We start from the raw sequence: 18,941 nt of genomic DNA, 5'->3' as shown, positions 1-18,941 counted from the left end.
CGAGCACTGTTACCTGTGACGTGGTTATGGTGATGGAGGAGGGACACCCCGAGCACTGTTACCTGTGGCGTGGTTATGGTGATGGAGGAGGGACGCCCCGAGCACTGTTACCTGTGGCGTGGTTATGGTGATGGAGGAGGGGCGCCCCGAGCACTGTTACCTGTGACGTGGTTATGGTGATGGAGGAGGGACGCCCCGAGCACTGTTACCTGTGACGTGGTTATGGTGATGGAGGAGGGACACCCCGAGCACTATTACCTGTGGCGTGGTTATGGTGATGGAGGAGGGACACCCCGAGCACTGTTACCTGTGGCGTGGTTATGGTGATGGAGGAGGGGCGCCCCGAGCACTATTACCTGTGGCGTGGTTATGGTGATGGAGGAGGGACACCCCGAGCACTGTTACCTGTGACGTGGTTATGGTGATGGAGGAGGGGCGCCCCGAGCACTGTTACCTGTGACGTGGTTATAGTGATGGAGGAGGGGTGCCCCGAGCACTGTTACCTGTGACGTGGTTATGGTGATGGAGGAGGGACACCGTCGGGTCGGTGGTGTTGAAGGGCGGATCTGAGGGCGTCAAGGACGGGGCTCCCCAGGGCAGGTGGCTCTTCTCATACTGCAGCTGCTGCGCCTCTGTCAGCTCCAGCAGCGTCCTCCACGCCTGCCGGAGGTCAAGCATAGTAGTGCCCAGGGCGGTAGGAGTGGCACGGATGACAGGAGATAATGACACAAACAATTATGACAAACTACAGATCTTGTGAAGAGTGAACAATGTAATAGAATTCGTATTGGAACTTAGTGGGATTAATACTGCAAATGGTGAAACATCTCATCATAATTTACATAATATAATGCACTATTAAAACGATGAATCATCATAATTAATCAGTATATTGTAAACTACCTGAACTGGTGAGGATACACCTACTGTAGCTTATAATTAATCTCAACAACAATTGTTATGATTCTTACTACCTAAGATCTTATGGAATATTGTGTAAACACCTCCTTATTACTTACTACCACCATCTCCTTATTACTTACTACCACCATCTCCTTATTACTTACTACCACCATCTCCTTATTACTTACTACCACCATCTCCTTATTACTTACTACCACCATCTCCTTATTACTTACTACCACCATCTCCTTATTACTTACTACCACCATCTCCTTATTACTTACTACCACCATCTCCTTATTACTTACTACCACCATCTCCTTATTACTTACTACCACCATCTCCTTATTACTTACTACCACCATTGCTAAAGCGAAGGTACATGATTTAATTGCATAAATGGTCAGTGTCTGCTAACCAGACTGGTGGTGACATCACGTCATATCTGCCAGTCAACCAGACTGGAGGTGACATCACGTCATATCTGCCAGTCAGCCAGACTGGAGGTGACATCACGTCATATCTGCCAGTCAGCCAGACTGGTGGTGACATCACGTCATATCTGCCAGTCAGCCAGACTGGAGGTGACATCACGTCATATCTGCCAGTCAGCCAGACTGGAGGTGACATCACGTCATATCTGCCAGTCACCCAGACTGGTGGTGACATCACGTCATATCTGCCAGTCAGCCAGACTGGAGGTGACATCACGTCATATCTGCCAGTCAGCCAGACTGGAGGTGACATCACGTCATATCTGCCAGTCAGCCAGACTGGAGGTGACATCACGTCATATCTGCCAGTCAGCCAGACTGGAGGTGACATCACGTCATATCTGCCAGTCAGCCAGACTGGAGGTGACATCACGTCATATCTGCCAGTCAGCCAGACTGGTGGTGACATCACGTCATATCTGCCAGTCAGCCAGACTGGAGGTGACATCACGTCATATCTGCCAGTCAACCAGACTGGAGGTGACATCACGTCATATCTGCCAGTCAACCAGACTGGAGGTGACATCACGTCATATCTGCCAGTCAGCCAGACTGGAGGTGACATCACGTCATATCTGCCAGTCAGCCAGACTGGAGGTGACATCACGTCATATCTGCCAGTCAGTAAGGGCGCCACACAGCAAGCTTTCTCTTACATTTTATCATGGAGTGATTTTTTCTTGTTATTTGATGATTTGATGAGTGTGAATGTCGAGATTGAGAGATTGTAATTGAAGAATGCTGAGGTAGAAGGTTGTAAAAATTGTGATTGTTGTCGGCGAGGGATGATATGATTGTAATGAGTGTTGGAATGCGTCAGAACACATGTTTAACACTATAATCGAGACAGTTCATGTCTAACTCAGATTCAGAAACTTTATTCCTAACAAGTTACAGCGATCATTACATTAATGGGTGGACAAGGGTGTAGATGCCTGGACAAAATAGGTGTACTTGATTACTCTTGATTATGTACTTGACTCATGGATATAATCAGGAAGTAAGTCAACTTGGGGAGTGATAGGCATCTTGTGAGGAGGAAGAGAGCATCATGGGCATCAATCTTGTCAATCCTGTCCAGCATTCTCCTTAGGTTAGTGACTTTTGCATCCAGGACCTCCTCGAGTGCTTGCGGGCCAATGGGGGCACCCAGGAGGGTGCAGTCAGCTGGTTCGACAACGAGCATGTCTGGAAGAACATTTTTTATTTGGCCAGTGATGTCCGAGTTGTGGGACACTATTTCCTTGCTCCTAGAATTTCCTTATATCCTCCAAAATGGTAACCGGGGTTCCGGCGAGAGTGTCATCATCCAGGTACCAGATGTTTAGCTCGCTTGTCAGACTATCAGTGACCTCTTTGATAGCTAAGCAGAAAAGGAGGGGGGCTAAGGGATCACCTTGTTGGACTCCTTCACAGGAGTCTATTTCATGCTCCCCAAAAAGAAGCTTCGAGTCCCCACTGTAGCACGATTGGATGAATAGGTAAAGGGGAAGGAAATGGTTATATATATAATCTACCCACTTCAAGACTCCGTACCAATATAGAAGCATCAAGAGGAAGTATGGGCCAATAGACCCTTTGCAGTTACTTCCATTCTTCCCTCTCATTTATCCAATATATTATATATATATATACATTATATATATATATATATATATATATATATATATATATATATATATATATATATATATATATATATATGCGAACAAGCTTGAATGGTCCTATCATATCCCACTCTCCCCTCTTTTTTCTAGTGTCGTAAGGCTCAGGTTCCTCAGGCGCTCTTCATACCCCATCCCTTGTAATGCTGGGACGAGTCTTGTTGCACACTTCTGAACCTTTTCCAGTTTCCTTATGTTTCTACAGTGGGGACTCCATGATGGGGCGGCATACTCTAATACTAGCCTCACGTAGGCAGTGTAAAGTGCCCTAAATGCCTCCTTATTTAGGTCTCTGAATGATGTTTTAACTTTTACCAGTGTAGAATACGCTGCTGTCGATATCCTATTTATGTGTGCCTTCAGGAGTTAGATTAGGTGTTACATCCACGCCCAGGTCTCTTTCTCAAGTCGTCACAGGTAGGAAGTTCCCCTTCATTGCGTACTGTCCCTTTGGTCTTCTATCACCTAATCCCATTTCCATAACTTTACATTTGCTCGTGTTGAACTCTAGTAATCATTTTTTGACCATCCCTGCAACCTGTTCAAGTCCTCGTGGAGGATCCTACAATCCTCATCTGTCGCAACTCTTCTCATCAACTTTGCGTCATCTGCGAACATCGACATGTAGGATTCTACTCCTGTAAACATGTCGTTAACGTATATTAGAAATAGAATTGGTCCCAGCACCGATCCTTGAAGTACTTCACTCGTTGCTGTTCACCAGTCAGACTTCTCGCCCCTTTACCGTAACTCTGGCTCCTTCCTGTTAGGTAGTTCCTTACCCATGCTAGGGCCTTTCTGCTCACTCCCGCCTGCCTCTCGAGTTTGAATAGCAGTCTCATGTGCGGTACTGTATCAAATGATTTTTGACAGTCCAGAAGTATGCAGTCTGCCCAACCTTCTCTGTCCTGCCTTATCCTCGTTATTTTATCATAGAATTCCAAAAAGTTTGTTAGGCAAGATTTCCATTTCCAGAACCCACGTTGATGTTTGTTTAAAACCTAATGTTCTCTAGGTGTGCAACCAGTATTAGCCTAATTATTCTTTCAAGTATTTTACAGGGGGATGTTTGTCAGTGAGACAGGTCTGTAGTTAAGGAAGTAATAATCAATAGAAGGCACCAAACCGGGAAGGCTATGTAGCACCACCAAATGTGCGGGATAATCAGAGGGCGCTAAATATCACCAAGAATGCCAAAACGAGAACAGAAACGCATAAGGCGAACGATATCAAAAGTACTCTAGTCACCAAGAATTCTATCGAGGGACAAGTGACCGTCGGGGACGGTCGGAAAACAAGACACACGCTCGTCCTGGAAGTCAGGTCTTTCAACAAGGACATGCACGACCGTAAGAGGGACAATGCAATAGGGACAATAAGGAGCAGGGCGGCGCTCCATTAAGTGACCATGAGTTAAGCGAATATGGCCAATACGCAACTTCGCCAGAGCCGTTTCCTATCGCCGGTTACAGTGGTAGGAGGACAGCCACAAGGACACACAACTCTTAAGAGTACGCAGTTTGTTACCAGTAACAGAAGACCAACAAGCCTACCAACGGGCAAGGATGGAGGAATGGTTAACTGGGTAAAAGTCGGAGTAAGGAATACCTTTACGAGAGATGGGTCAAGAGCGGACAGCTTCCCTGGCGGCAGGATTCGCATGCTCATTTAAAGAGACACCAATATGGCTGGGAACCCAACAAAACTCAACTGACAAATTTACTGTGAATAAGAAACAGCCAATGCTGGATCTCAACAACCACTGGATGAACCGGATTAAAGGACCCGAGAGCCATGAGGGCACTACGAGAGTCAACAACAACTACAAAGGAAGATTGACAACGAGAAAGCAGGAGACGAAGAGCATAGAGAATAGCATAAAGTTCTGCTGAGAAGATGCTAGTCTCCGGAGGTAAGCAACACATACAAGTGCAATCAGGAAAAACAACAGAGTAGCCTACAGCGTCAGCAGACTTAGACCCATCGGTGAACATGGAAACGGAGCGGGAGTGAGAAGAAAAGTACTCAAGGAAAAGGCGTTTTAGAACCGTAGGAGGGGTAAAAGCTTTAGTGATGCGAGTTAAGGATGTACAAAACTGCGGAAGGGGGCTCTCCACGGGGGCAAAAAAGGAACAACACGAGGAGAAATATTAGAAATACAAATTAAAAGAGAATCCTGTAAGCGAGATAACCGGACAGAAAGAGGGAGGTGGTGAAGAGGAACAGAATCCACAGGTGGGGCAAAAGTTAAAGCATGACAGAGGCGAGAGGCAGGATGTTGCAAGGACCGTGCAGGTCTATAGTTAAGTACCTCCTCCCTATCGCCTTTCTTGAAAATCGGTATGATATTTGCCCTCTCCCAGCAATTGGGCAACTCTCCCTACATAAGTGATTCATTAAAGATCCTTGCCAGAGGCACGCTGAGGGCCTGCGCTGCCTCTTTTAGTATCCAAGGTGATACTTCGTCTGGTCCAACTGCTTTAGTTGCATCCAGTGTTGTCAAATGTTTCATTACCTCCTCTGTTGTGACATCTATATCTGATAGTCTTTCATCTAGGGTAATCTCTTCTAACAATAGGAACTGCTCAGGCTCGGTTGTGAACAGCATGGAAACTGGCATTCAGTACCTTGCAGATTTCCTTGTCACTTTCCGTATATGCCCCCTCTGTTTTCCTTAGTCAGAGGGAAACTCTGAATAAGGAGTTTCTTTAGTTTAAAGTTTAAACTTAAATTTAAAGTTTAAAGTTTTCAGAGTTTAAAACTCTGACAGAGCCCACAGACACACACACACAACGTGTGTGTGTGTGTGTGAAAAAATAAGTTGATTGACAAGTGAGAGGCAGGCCCAAAGAGCCAGAGCTCAACCCCCGCAAACACAACTAGGCGAGTACACAACTGCAACGGGTGAAGATAAATTCCGGCAACCATTACTAACAACTGGCCTGCTTAATTAAAATAGTAAAGTCAGTCCATTACTAACAATACTAAACTAGTTAAGGAGAAAAATTTTCTAGCAAAAGTGGGAAGGTATTGCATCGGCCACTACCAGCCAGTACCTAATATTTCCCTTCATAAATTAAAATACTTCCATTTTTAAGTTGAAATATTAAAGAAAGCATTCATTAAATACTGGATATAATATTAAATAATGAATACCTATATGTCTTCCTCCTTAGTTGATAATAAAATCAGCTGAAAATTAGACGCATCCAGACGGGTGGAGGGGAGGAAGAGGGGGCACGCCATGCAGGCGGCAGTAAGCACATGGCTCTCGAGACGGAAGGACTTACCACTGCTCGTTATATTAATACTTGTACCCTTCATAGGTAGCTTAGAACACACTTGAGCGAGTGAGTCTTGCAGATCTGAGCGACCTAAAACAACTTGGTGAGCCTTTATTATCAATTTAATCATCTCTTTCTGCCTATAACCCTGGGTTTTGGTAAGAATATTACCGTTTAAGCTCTTCTTCACATGTAGCCCGAGGAAATGGAGATAGCAGCTACGAATTCTTTCCTATCTGGACCTGTCTGGACGACAACATTTGGGAATAGTCTCTCTAACTCATTAGTTCAGGACGGCTGCATGGCAGGAGAATCTACTACTCACCTCTGACAGCTTAGCTGCTGGTTTTACTTATACTAATCAATTGGTAGTTAACTAACGATGTAATATAGGCTGCGTATTTACAATAACCCCCAAATTATGTGTAGAGGGTAAACCCAGCAGAAGAACTAAGTTTTCACACAGTTCACTCAATTAAATAAATAAATTAAATTAATACCTGTTGGGAAAATCCCCCATAGCGGGAGTGCCGCCTCGATACGCTGCTACTATGATGGAGTCTGAGTTCAGGTCTAATTAACACTATAACCGAGTTAACAATGTAAAGTGTATAACCTTACCTGAGAGCCGGGGAGGTCACCCTCGCAGCCAGTAGTGGTGGACTCGTGTGAACTGTCACCGTTCTTGATGTAAGGAAGAGTCGGGGGTTTGACAGCCTGTAAAAGAAAGATGAAGTCAGTTGGGGTTCGGGGCGCGATGTAATGGATGTCAGCCCTGATCTTCAATTTAGGTTGGATGTTAGGGTATGCTGAGACGTCGGCAAACGGGTACTGTACGGTTACAAGAGTGTAACACTTATATGCTGTGTTTACCATATTAACCTGCAATGTAAAATGTGATGCTTGTACTGTGATTCGTGGATTTGTGCTCACTGGATTTGTGCGCCCCCTTGAGGGACTTGAAGTAGAGGATAGTAGAAATAGCTTAAGCTACTTTATTCCTTTGAGATGTATTTTATTGTCTCAATAAACGTACTTGAACTGTACAGTTTCCCAAGGTGGAATAGGACAGTGCTCATCTGACTGGGATGAGTGGAGGTCGACCAACAGGTGGTGTAGGGCTCCCCAGGTGGTGGAGTAGGGCAGTGCTCACCTGGCTAGGTGCTGGGATGGATGGGGGGTCGACCAACAGGTGGTGTAGGGCTCCCCAGGTGCCATTGTTGGGGGCGGGTGTAACAGAGGTGAGAGCACACATGAGGTTGTAGAGTTCGATGTTCTGGAAGGGTTCCACTTCCATCCCCTGCTGGAGGTCAGGCCCGTAGCCCACGAACAACGCCTGGTGGAGGAACAGACCGTCAGTAGTGGAGGGCAGGCGAGGAAGGCAGCCGCGGAGAATGAGGGGGAAAGGAGATGGCAGGCTGTGATGGTGAGGGGCAGGCCTGGTGTAGGAGGCACCAACACAGGTAAGAGATAAACCCCCGGAACAACAGCTGTGTGGATGGTATATGTAGGGAAGGGGGACGGAGAATAGAGAAAGAAGGGAAAGTCAAATAAATGGAGAGAGAGAGAAGGGGGGACGTTGTAAAACACAAATAAAAGGGGATTAATATGAAATAAGTTTGTTTACCACTTCTGTGTACCCTGTGTGCGACATAAGTGGATGATTGATGAGTTGAATCTTGCTACAACAAAGTAAATATTCTTGAAACGAGTAATCTTTGTCTCCTATCTTTTATAATATATTCATGAAGGATAGAATTGTAAAGGTTGTTATTATCTAAACTGTATTTGTCTGGTATGATGCCACCGCGTCATAAATGCTCTTGCGATTTGTATTATACATAACATAATTATAATGATTATGTTTTATGCTATTATTATGACCTTTGTACAAATCTAAACTAAATCAAGTATAAATGATCATTCATGAATAAAGTTTTTTATTTGATTTTGATACCTGTTATCAGGGACTCACTTGCTCGCCGGAGAGACGTAGGACAAGTGAGATGTGATCAAAGCACTAAAGTGGGTTCGCGGCATATACAAGGGGGGGCACATATGGTAAACAGGGTTCTCAAACTGATCAGATCTGAACCCACAACCATGGGCATAAACTGCAGAAATTCCTTTTTAGGAGGGAGATATATATAGGGAAATATTGCTTAGAAAACAGGGTTGCAGGCGAGGGAGACATGCAGGCTAATGCCAGCGTTAAGAGAAACAGTTTAGCAGGTTTTATAGATGGATTGGATGTGTACATGGGTAAGGGGGGGAGGGGATTTAAACCGGATCTGCCTAGTATGCGACAACACAGGAGGTGGATTTCAACAGAATCCGCTTAGTGTGGAACAAAACAGGAGTGGATTTAAACAATCCGCCTAGTATGGGACAACAGAGGGTGGATTTGGGCCGACATGGTTGCTGCAATGCTCAATAATTTTTATGTAAATTATTCATTTTTACGTAAGCCGAGTTACCCCTCGGCTTACGAATGCCCCTCTTTACAAACTTTACGGGTTACGAGCCCAATTTCTTCAGAAAATTTGAATTGGGTTACGAATTTACCTCAGGAAACGAGTTTGTTGATACACGTAAGGGCCGACCTAGCGCATGGTGGCACAGAGATCCCGCCCCCAGTTTATCAGTGCCTCCTGTCTAGTGACTATCGTGCTTGAATTCTTTGTAAAGAATTTCAGTGTTTTTCGGATTTTTGGGTATTTGAACATAATAGTAATTATTATATATCTTGCCACAGGTCCCAAGAAAGTCAGTGGTAAGGTTCAACCTAAGGAAATAGTTGTGAGTAGAGGATGTCCCTTCCTCATTAAGAAAATATGTGAAGTATGGGAAGAACTACAAAGTTTTGTTGAAAAAACTCACCCAGATAAAGCTGTAGCAGGCCGTTGCATTGACCTTTTAAATGACAATGTGATGTATTACTACAGACAAGTGTTAAAATGTAGGGAAAAACAAGTGTCTTTAGACAGGTTCTTAGTAAGACAAGCAAGCAGTGAGTCACAAGCAGGTCCTAGTGGTATGCAGGCAAAACGTGCCAGAGAGTGTACCCCAGAGAAGTCATCACTGCCTGATGTTATAATGGAAGGGGACTCCTCTTCCATTATAACATCCTTCCAAACAGTAACACCTCTCCTCCCCACTCCTTACCGTCTTCCATACGCCAACAGGAGTCATCAGTAAAGGTAAGTAATAACTTGTACATACTTTTGTACTGAAGATTCGGGTGAATTAGACATAAAATTTACTTTTAAGTTAATTTTTTGGGGAGTCTGGAACGGATTAATTCATTTTCCATTATTTCTTATGGGGAAATTAGCTTTAGTTTACGAATTTTCGGGTTACGAGCAGTCTTTGGGAACAGATTAAATTTGTAAACTGAGATACCCCTGTACTTAAAATTCTAACATTCACACCTCACATTAATGAGTGTCATGCCTTACATGAATATCTTCCCTAACACTCGTCTCACCCCACACACTCTATACATGTCATGTACTCACCTAATTGTGCATGCGGGGGTTGAGCTCAAACCACCCCCCCTCATCATGTGTGATGATAGTGCTGTCAGGAGTAAAAACGAATCGAAGAAATTTAACGTCTTACACAGATGTCAACCTCTGTTTAGGTGGCAGCCACTAACTACCCAACAAGCAGGGGCAATACACGTCAGTGAGTCCCCCTGGCCAGTAAACAGGTGGCAGCCACTAACTACCCAACAAGCAGGGGGCAATACACGTCAGTGAGTGCCCCTGGCCAGTAAACAGGTGAGGGCTGAGTAGTAACTACTCACGTTCATCTCGGGGAAGTAGTAGTCGTAGCCGTGTAGACCCTGCAGGGGTGGCCGCGACTTGATGTTGGGTCGGAGGTCTTTGACGAAGTATCCGGGGTCGAGGTCGAGCACAATGTCGCCGAGGCGTCTGTTGTTGCTGTAGTGGAGTCGCTTGGGCAGGTCCTCGGGACGGAACACCCTCATCCCCTCCAGCTGGCACGAGAGGCGACGCAGTAGGTCAAGCGTCGCTTCTGCGGCGGTACAAGATGTTGGGAACTTAACCACGCGCCAAGGTGTTGGGGACTTAACCACGCGCCAAGGTGATGGGGACTTAACCACGCGCCAAGGTGTTGGGGACTTAACCACGCGCCAAGGTGTTGGGGACTTAACCACGCGCCAAGGTGTTGGGGACTTAACCACGCGCCAAGGTGTTGGGGACTTAACCACGCGCCAAGGTGTTGGGGACTTAACCACGCGCCAAGGTGATGGGGACTTAACCACGCGCCAAGGTGTTGGGGACTTAACCACGTGCCAGGGTAGGGTATGTGTTTGTAATCTCAACATGTGTGGACTTGTGATTAGCATCTCAGAAATGTGGAATTAATTAAAGTGTATTAAAATTCTACCATTCAAAGTTATGTGATTAAGACTTGAGAGGAAGGTCAAGGCCACCTGCTGACATGCACTAGGGATGCTAAGTGTTTTTCAATCCTAGCAGATGAGTCAAGTGATCTCCTTGAACAACTCTCAGATGAGTCGAGTGATCTCTCTCACACCTGAACAACTCTCAGACGAGTCAAATACAAAATACAAATATTTATTCAGGTAAAGTACATACATAGATACAAAACGTTGATGGATTTATAGATATAGCTAGTACATACAATGCCTAAAGTAAGTAATTATCAAAAGAAGGCACCAAACCGGGAAGGCTATGTAGCACCACCAAATGTGCGGGATAATCAGAGGGCGCTAAATATCACCAATGGTGCCAATACGAGAACAGAAACGCATAAGGCGAATGATATCAAAAGTATCCGAGTCACCAAGAACACTATCGAGAGACAAGCGACCACGGGGGACGGTCGGAAAACAAGACACACGCTCGTCCCGGAAGTCAGGATATTCAACAAGGACATGCACGACCATAAGAGGGACAATGCAATTTGGACAATAAAGAGCAGGGCGGCGCTCCATCAAGTGACCATGAGTCAAGCGAGTATGGCCAATATGCAACCTTGCCAGAGCCGTTTCCCATCGCCGGTTACGGTGGCAGGAGGACGGCCACAAGGACACACAACTTTTAAGAGTACGTAGTTTGTTACCAGTAATACACGACCAACAAGCCTGCCAACGGGTAAGGATGGAGGAATGGATAACCGGGTAAAAGTCGGAATAAGGAATACCTTTATGAGAGATGGGACAAGAGCGGACAGCTTCCCTGGCGGCAGCATCCGCACGCTCATTTAATGAGACACCAATATGGCTGGGAAGCCAACAAAACTCAACCGACTTAAATTTACTGTGAACAAGAAACAGCCAATGCTGGATCTCGACAACCACTGGATGAACCGGATTAAATGACCCGAGAGCCATGAGGGCACTACGAGAGTCAACAACAACAACGATAAAGGAAAACTGACAACGAGAAAGCAGGAGACGAAGAGCATAGGTTATAGCATAAAGCTCCGCTGTGAAGATGCTAGTCTCTGGAGGTAAGCGATACATAAGTGCAATCGGGAAAAACAACAGAGTAGCCTACACCTTCCGCAGACTTAGACCCATCGGTGAAGACGGAAACGGAGCGCACAAAACGTCCACTAGACTGTGCGACACAGTGGTTGCAAGGATCAGGTTGGGTTACCGTTACCTGTGGCAGGTGGCTGCAGGTGACGGATCTCCCAATCCTGAGCACTCCAGTTGCAAACTCTGTGAGCAGGAACTATGGCACGATCTCCCGCACTACATCACTGAATGCCCAGTTATTAGACCTTTCAGACCAGTTGGCATGAGGTACCTGGAGCTTTGCAATTACTTTATTCACTCTCGTATTCTTGAAGATATCCTCACAGTGTACCCAAAATTTGCCAGTGCAGGCTACTAAACATATGGCCCTGTATGATTAACCATCCTGCAAGATGGGGACTTTTATTACCACTGCTGCCTTATTCAATCCTGTGTTGATGATATTCTCAAAATGCTTCTGGAGTCTGCCAGTGCAGACTGCCCATCACATGCCTCTGTATGACTAACCATCCTGTGTGATGGGTATTTTATAGCATCACGTAGTTAGCTTTTTTGACACACTGTACTCCACTTCATATAGTCTAGGGCAGCTGCACTAATGCAGATGTACCTCATATATTAATAAAAAAAAATAAAAAAAAAGAAACGGAGCGGGAGTGCTCAAGGAAAAGGCATTTTAGAACCGTAGGATGGGTAAAAGCTTTAGTGATGCGGTCAAGGATGTACAAAACTGCGGAAGGGGGACTCCACGGGGGCAAAGAAGGAACAACACGAGGAGAAATATTAGAAATATGAACGGAAAGAGAATCCTGTAAGCGAGATAACCGGACAGAAAGAGGGAGGTGGTGAAGAGGAACAGGAACCGCAGGAGGGGTAAAAGTTAAAGCACGACAGAGGTGAGAGGAAGGATGTTGCAAGGACCGCGCAAGATAGCAAAGACAGTAGCGATCACGGCGGTCCTGGAGAGATAGGAATCCAGTGTCAACATACAAGCTGAGGACGGGAGTCGAACGAAAGGCACCAGAACTGAGGCGCAACCCAGTATGGTGCAAAGCATCAAGACAAGCATCAATGGTGCTTGCTCAAGACAAGCATCAAGGTGAAGAGTAGTACAATGCCTAAAGACACTATTACGCAAAGTGTTTCGAGCAGGAAAAAAATAAGACTAAAACTTAATACTAATTGAGATAAAGTATAAATTTTGTTGACAGAAAAAAAAAGTGTTTGGAAACATGGCAGAAAAAATAGCAAAAATACAATTTGGACAACAAACAGCATTGTTTAAAATAGTAGAATGGGTTGACATTTTGGGGGTGAGGTAGGTTACAAGGATTTAATTAGGTAGTACTTAGTTTTGATCTTAAACTCAACTTAAGTCAAGTGATCTCTCCCACACCTGAACAACTCTCAGATCTGAGAGAGTGATCTCTCCCACACCTGAACAACTCTCAGATCTGAGAGTAGAGTGATCTCTCACACCTGAACAACTCTCAGATCTGAGAGTAGAGTGATCTCTCTCACACCTGAACAACTCTCAGATCTGAGAGTAGAGTGATCTCTCTCACACCTGAACAACTCTCAGATCTGAGAGTAGAGTGATCTCTCCCACACCTGAACAACTCTCACCTCGTGGTCGATATTTTGATGATTACCGTAGTGGAGTTATGGAAGATGTAAATGTGTTTGTGTAAGTTTGTGATGCTACCAGTTATGGTTGTCCAACTTCCCTTGTTTTCTCGGCTTCAACTAAAAGAATTGTCATGACTTCAATCAACACCAGATGTTGACCATCTGCTTCCCAATATACAGATTGGTTCAGTTATGAGTAGTTAAGGACCGTAATTATGCCAATAGGCAGAGTTACAAGGAGTCTAGAGGTAGCAGTAACCATTAATATTGTTAACACTATCTGCAACCTTAAAACAAACGTTGCATAAATTGTCAACGAAAGACTAACAGTCTCGGATGGACATGCAAGTCTTAAATAAGTAACTTACTCATTCAAGTTGACCTCACGCTCTACACTGGTAGAGCTGTACACTTAACACGGGTGTATTAACAGCAATATTGTCTCTGTTGACACTACTGCAGCCGCGGGGGAGCCCAGTGGTACTGAATTTAGACAAACATATGGGATGCATAAAAATATACACAAATATAACAATGTGAACTATGACCTGGTGTCACTTGTGCTGCGATGATCAACTTTTTTTTTATTGATATAAAAAAACAAAGTTCAAAACAGGCAACAAGGAAAGAACAACATAATCATACAAGAAACGTGCCAAAATATGAAACAATACTACAAAAACCATGTAACATACAGAATGTAAATACAAGGAGGCACAGGAAAGAGTACAAAATGCAAACTGCACAAAACTACAAACAGCACATGACATAACACATGGCACAGGAAACAACCAAATACAACATAAAAAAGGCATAAGTAATAACAACCAATAGGAACATAAAGACAACCACCCTCATAACACAAAGGGGTGTTAAACATAATAATATCCCGGGTTCCCCAAACCCCCACACAGAGGACCGAGCACAACAGTACACAAAAGGCAGGTGCTATATACAGAGGAGCAATAAACACATAATATAAAGAGCATAAAAGGTACAAGGAATAAAATATGCACAGAACAAAATAATGAAGCACACACACACACACAACCCATGTAACAAACACAGGGAACAACAACAACACACACAACTCACACACCAACATGCCCGCCACCCCAACACACGGGGCATGTGTTGGGGTGGCGTAGGCATACCACACCAAAACACACCAAGCCAAGCAGAAGCCCACACAGGACCCAGGAAAGAAAACACACCCACCCACACACACCCACACCAAACACACCACATTCACACGATGCACCTGCAGAACATCCAACAGGCCCAACTGGACCGCAAGATCATTCAAACCCTGTATTTTTAATGACGCATACAACAGAGGGCACCATCGGAAGAACCTCAGGACACCCCCAATTCCAAGCGTCCTTCGGGGGGAACACAGGCACCCCCCGCGGGAGCCGCACCTGCAACACCAGGCGCAACCACCTGCTGCACCCCAGATGACGACCTCACATTGACGGGTGGACGAGGACACTTCTGAAGCTTCAAGGGGCTAACACCATGCGACGAATCGCACAGAGCCTCCGACGCCACCATCCACTCTGCCCCCTCGTCCCCCGCCTCCCCGGAACCCACGTTGGCAGACCCCTCGGCTGACAGAGGAGGAGGAACGCCCGCCAAAACCACACCACACAAAGCCTCAATCCTCTTCCCAGGGGGAAACTCTGCTGCGCGACCGATCCTTCGGAGCGCGCTTTCGGCGAGGGGCAGAAGAACTCAACGATTCCATGGGAGGCACATCACCAGCAACAGCAGATGGGTGCAACACCGCACCAGCCTCAAACACCGTCGGGCGCACAGTCAGGAGTCCTGGGCCCACACCACCCCTAGCCCCGGGAAAAACACCGTCCCCAGCACAAGCGTCACACCCCATCTCCACACTAACAGTGACCAACACCATGGACTCACACGGATCACGATGCACCTCTGCAACCGTCGTCAGCCGAGTACAGGGAGCAGGAACCTCTAGGCCCACAGAGCCAACCAGCAAAGCAGACGAAGAGGCAGGCACATCAGGTGAAGACACTCCACCAGGCACATCCACAGAGCTCTGACCATTCGCTGACGGCCCACTCCCCGACAAGCGCGGAAAATCTAACTCACGGAACACCGACGGGTCCTCCATTCGAGGAGCACGGCAAACAGCAGTGAAGTGACCCTCTTTACCACACTTGAAGCAGGAGCGAGTCTGGCCCTGGTAGAATACCCACATGTAGAAGCCACACACCGCCAACCGGGAGGGAATAGTCCCAGTGAGCCTCATGCGCAATGTATGCGCACCCATATGGAGCCCCTGCAGCCGTCCACCACGTAGAAGGTTGAAACTATGCCCCGACACCACACCAAATTTTGCGAACACAGCACACAACTCCGTCTCAGGGAAGTTTACAGGCACACCGTGGATGCTTACAAAGATCAAGGGCCCCCATGGATCAGAGACCTCCACGGTCACAGCTGAATTGGGAATAACAAGCGACTGCGCATCCCATTGGTGCACAAACTGCTGGTAGATAAGTGACGTGGTAAATGTCACTGCCACACGGGTATGCAAAAGTTTCTCCAAGCCGAGGAGATTGGGGATATTCGCACCCAGTACGTCCAGTAGGGCAATCTCCACAAGGGGCCAGTCAACAGGGGCAGAAAAGTCAAGCCGGATAGTGTCAACACGGCGAACACGGCCGCCACCACCACCAGCCGCCGCCGCCATACCACCTGCCGGGGCCCCGGCCAGCGGCCGCACCACACCTCCAAACAATGAGCCACTGCTCAGCAGCGACAGGCAAGCACTGGCAGGTCAAACCCAACGTCAGCGCCCTTCGGTGGCAGAGCGGCGAATCCCTCGATGATCAACTGGTTGGTGCAGGAGTGTGGCTGCAGAGGTTGTCTAGGGTGAACGTGTGCTCGTCAAGAGTGAGATCACATCAACGCACGAGACCTGAGCTCAAAACTAGACTGCAGTCCGTCCTCATAAATATAGGCCGAAGTCAATTCTATGCACCCACCAAACCCCCCTGTTTATGAATGAAAAGTGGTTTACACACGACTGACAACTGATGACATCCGAACACTTCTGGAACAAGTGCTTCGCTCACGTCCTCTGTTTGAACCAAAACGCTGTAAACACAGCCCGTCCTCCAAAGACCTAAAAGTGATTCCATTTACCCGCCAAACCTTCTGTTTATGAATGAAAAATGGTTTACACACAACTCAACTGATTTCGTTCGAACACTTCTGGAACAAGTGCTTCACTGACGAATTTTGTTCGAAACACAACGCTGTAAATGCTTCACCCACGTACTACAAGTACATATAATCGCCAACAGAGCCTAAACATCTAACCTAACCTATGCCAATATATTTGAGAAATTTAATTTATATTTGAGAAAATTCCCGTTTTGATTGAACGGCATGTTAAAATTTATGAATGCGTCTGTGGGGTCGACCGCTGGATATAATGGACTTGAGTCGAGGACGGGTTGCTATAAATGCTTCACCCACGTACTACAATACAAATAATCGCCAACAGAACCTAAACACCTAACCTAACCCACGCCTAACTATACATAGAATGTTTATTTATAATAAAAATAATTTATATAATTAATTAATTGTGTCGGAGGACAGGAAGCCAGAGTGTTCCCTCTTGATTAACGAAACAGTTACGCAAGTACTTGTACGAACGTGCACATCTTTCCTCAATCTTAGATGGCTTTGGTTCCATTTAGTAAAAAGTTTACAAGCATGAAAACTTCCCAATCAATTGTTGTTGTTGTTATAAACAGCCTGCTGGTGCTTCGGAGCTCATTAACTGTTTAATAACTGTAAAGAAAGCCACCAAAGATTGAGAAAAATTGTACAGGTTTGTAAGTGTTTGCGTGACTGCTTCGTTAATCAGATGATGTCCTAATACAAGCTCCCACCTTGGGAAAAATTGAACAGTCCATTGAACTCCTTGGAAGGAAATGTATTGAGCTCGGTTTCACTCTCTCCACAAACAAGACGAAGGCATACTCCCATCACAAGCGGAGAGCAAATGAAGAACTGCAAATTAATGGTGTAACACTTGAATGGGTTGACCACTATCGGTACCTTGGCGTCACTGTCGGCTCTAACAAGGGAAAGAAAGAGGAGCTCAATCAATTCATAGGAACATGCAAAAGTCGACTCAGGGCACTGAAAGCTATGACCTGGAATGGACATGGAGCCTCTATTGCCGTGCTTAAAATGATGTACACAGCCTATGTGCGCTCCGTCATAGACTATGCCGCACCAGTTCTGTGCACCTACTCCCAAAGCGATATGAAAAGGCTTGAAAGCATTCAAAATGAAGCCATGACAATCATTCTTGGAGTTCCAAGAACTGCCAAAACGTCTAATCTACGAGAGGAGTTGTCGCTTCCCAGTGTTAAAAGCAGAATTCAGGAGCTGAATGCTAAGCTTGCAATTAGGATAGCCAGAGATCCCCATTACAATGATATTGCTAAGAAAAAACTGAGCTCTGTGCTACTTTCAGGGGGAAACAGGAAAAGCAAAAAATGGCATCACAGATCAGTCTGCTACCTTGAAGAGCTTCACCTGCATGAGCAAGCCCGTGAGCTCCTGCCTGTAGAGAGGTTACCTCCCTTGGAGGATGACTCATGCAAGATCATCATCAATGAAATGGCAACGAAAAAATCCAACATGATACCACAAGAAATGAGGCACAAGTATCTCGAGGAAATTTATAAAGAAGCCGGGGATGAACTAGATCAAATCTACACTGACAGGTCATCTAATCCTGTCAATGGCAGGGCTGGTGCAGCATACACGGTAATCAAGGATAATACTTTCCAACGCAGAAAAAAGCGCGTATTGAGAACTATGCCTCTTCAACGCAAGCAGAGCTAACTGCCATTGTTATGGCGTTAAGGTTTCTTGAACGGAACACTAATGGTGCAGTGATTTGCACCGATTCAAAAGCAGCACTGCAAAGCCTAAGTAAAAATCAGGCAGAAAATCTTGCAATAGTCGCTGAAATTAAGAGAGCTGTGAGAGTACTTACCAATCAGGGAAGAGTCATCAAGATTCTGTGGATCCCCTCCCATGTTGGAATATGTGGGAATGAACGAGCAGATGTGCTGGCTGCTGAAGGAGACCATATTGAATACTTCATACCCAAGACTCAACTACAAATTAGAGGTATTATCAGGCAACATCACCGTGAGAAGGTAACTGAGGAAAGGAGGATAGAAGCACAAACCAGTGAATCTGTACGATGGTGCAACATGGTTGCAGCTGGCAATCCCAGTCATTATGGCCGAAGAGGAGGAGGACGAGGGAGAGAATCAGTAATAGCGAGAATCCGTCTTGGATACAAATATCCATGGAGATTTGGAATGGAAACAACAGTTGATCAGCGAAGTTGCAGAATCTGTGG

The 18,941-nt window shown here is 45.7% G+C and overlaps 1 protein-coding gene across 3 annotated transcripts in view; it reads right to left on the bottom strand.

Moving 5' to 3' along the window:
• Positions 1–18,941, bottom strand: part of LOC123772503 (venom phosphodiesterase) — a 73,029-nt gene that overhangs the window by 20,338 nt on the left and 33,750 nt on the right. For all 3 annotated transcript variants that reach the window (XR_011228911.1, XM_045765730.2, XM_045765731.2), the window contains 4 exons: positions 10,154–10,383; positions 7,499–7,681; positions 6,967–7,062; positions 504–660 (listed from right to left, as the gene is read on the bottom strand). Coding sequence is in view for 2 of the 3 variants with exons in the window: in XM_045765730.2 (XP_045621686.2) it covers positions 504–660; positions 6,967–7,062; positions 7,499–7,681; positions 10,154–10,383 (666 nt within the window). In the remaining variant the exon portion in view is untranslated. The remainder of the gene's footprint in view (positions 1–503; positions 661–6,966; positions 7,063–7,498; positions 7,682–10,153; positions 10,384–18,941) is intronic.

This window comes from Procambarus clarkii, chromosome 17 (assembly GCF_040958095.1).
Source record: "Procambarus clarkii isolate CNS0578487 chromosome 17, FALCON_Pclarkii_2.0, whole genome shotgun sequence".
NCBI classification, from domain to species: Eukaryota; Metazoa; Arthropoda; class Malacostraca; order Decapoda; family Cambaridae; genus Procambarus; species Procambarus clarkii.
The sequence above is the reverse complement of the archived record's forward strand: the minus strand, read 5'-3'. Positions and strand labels throughout refer to the sequence as shown.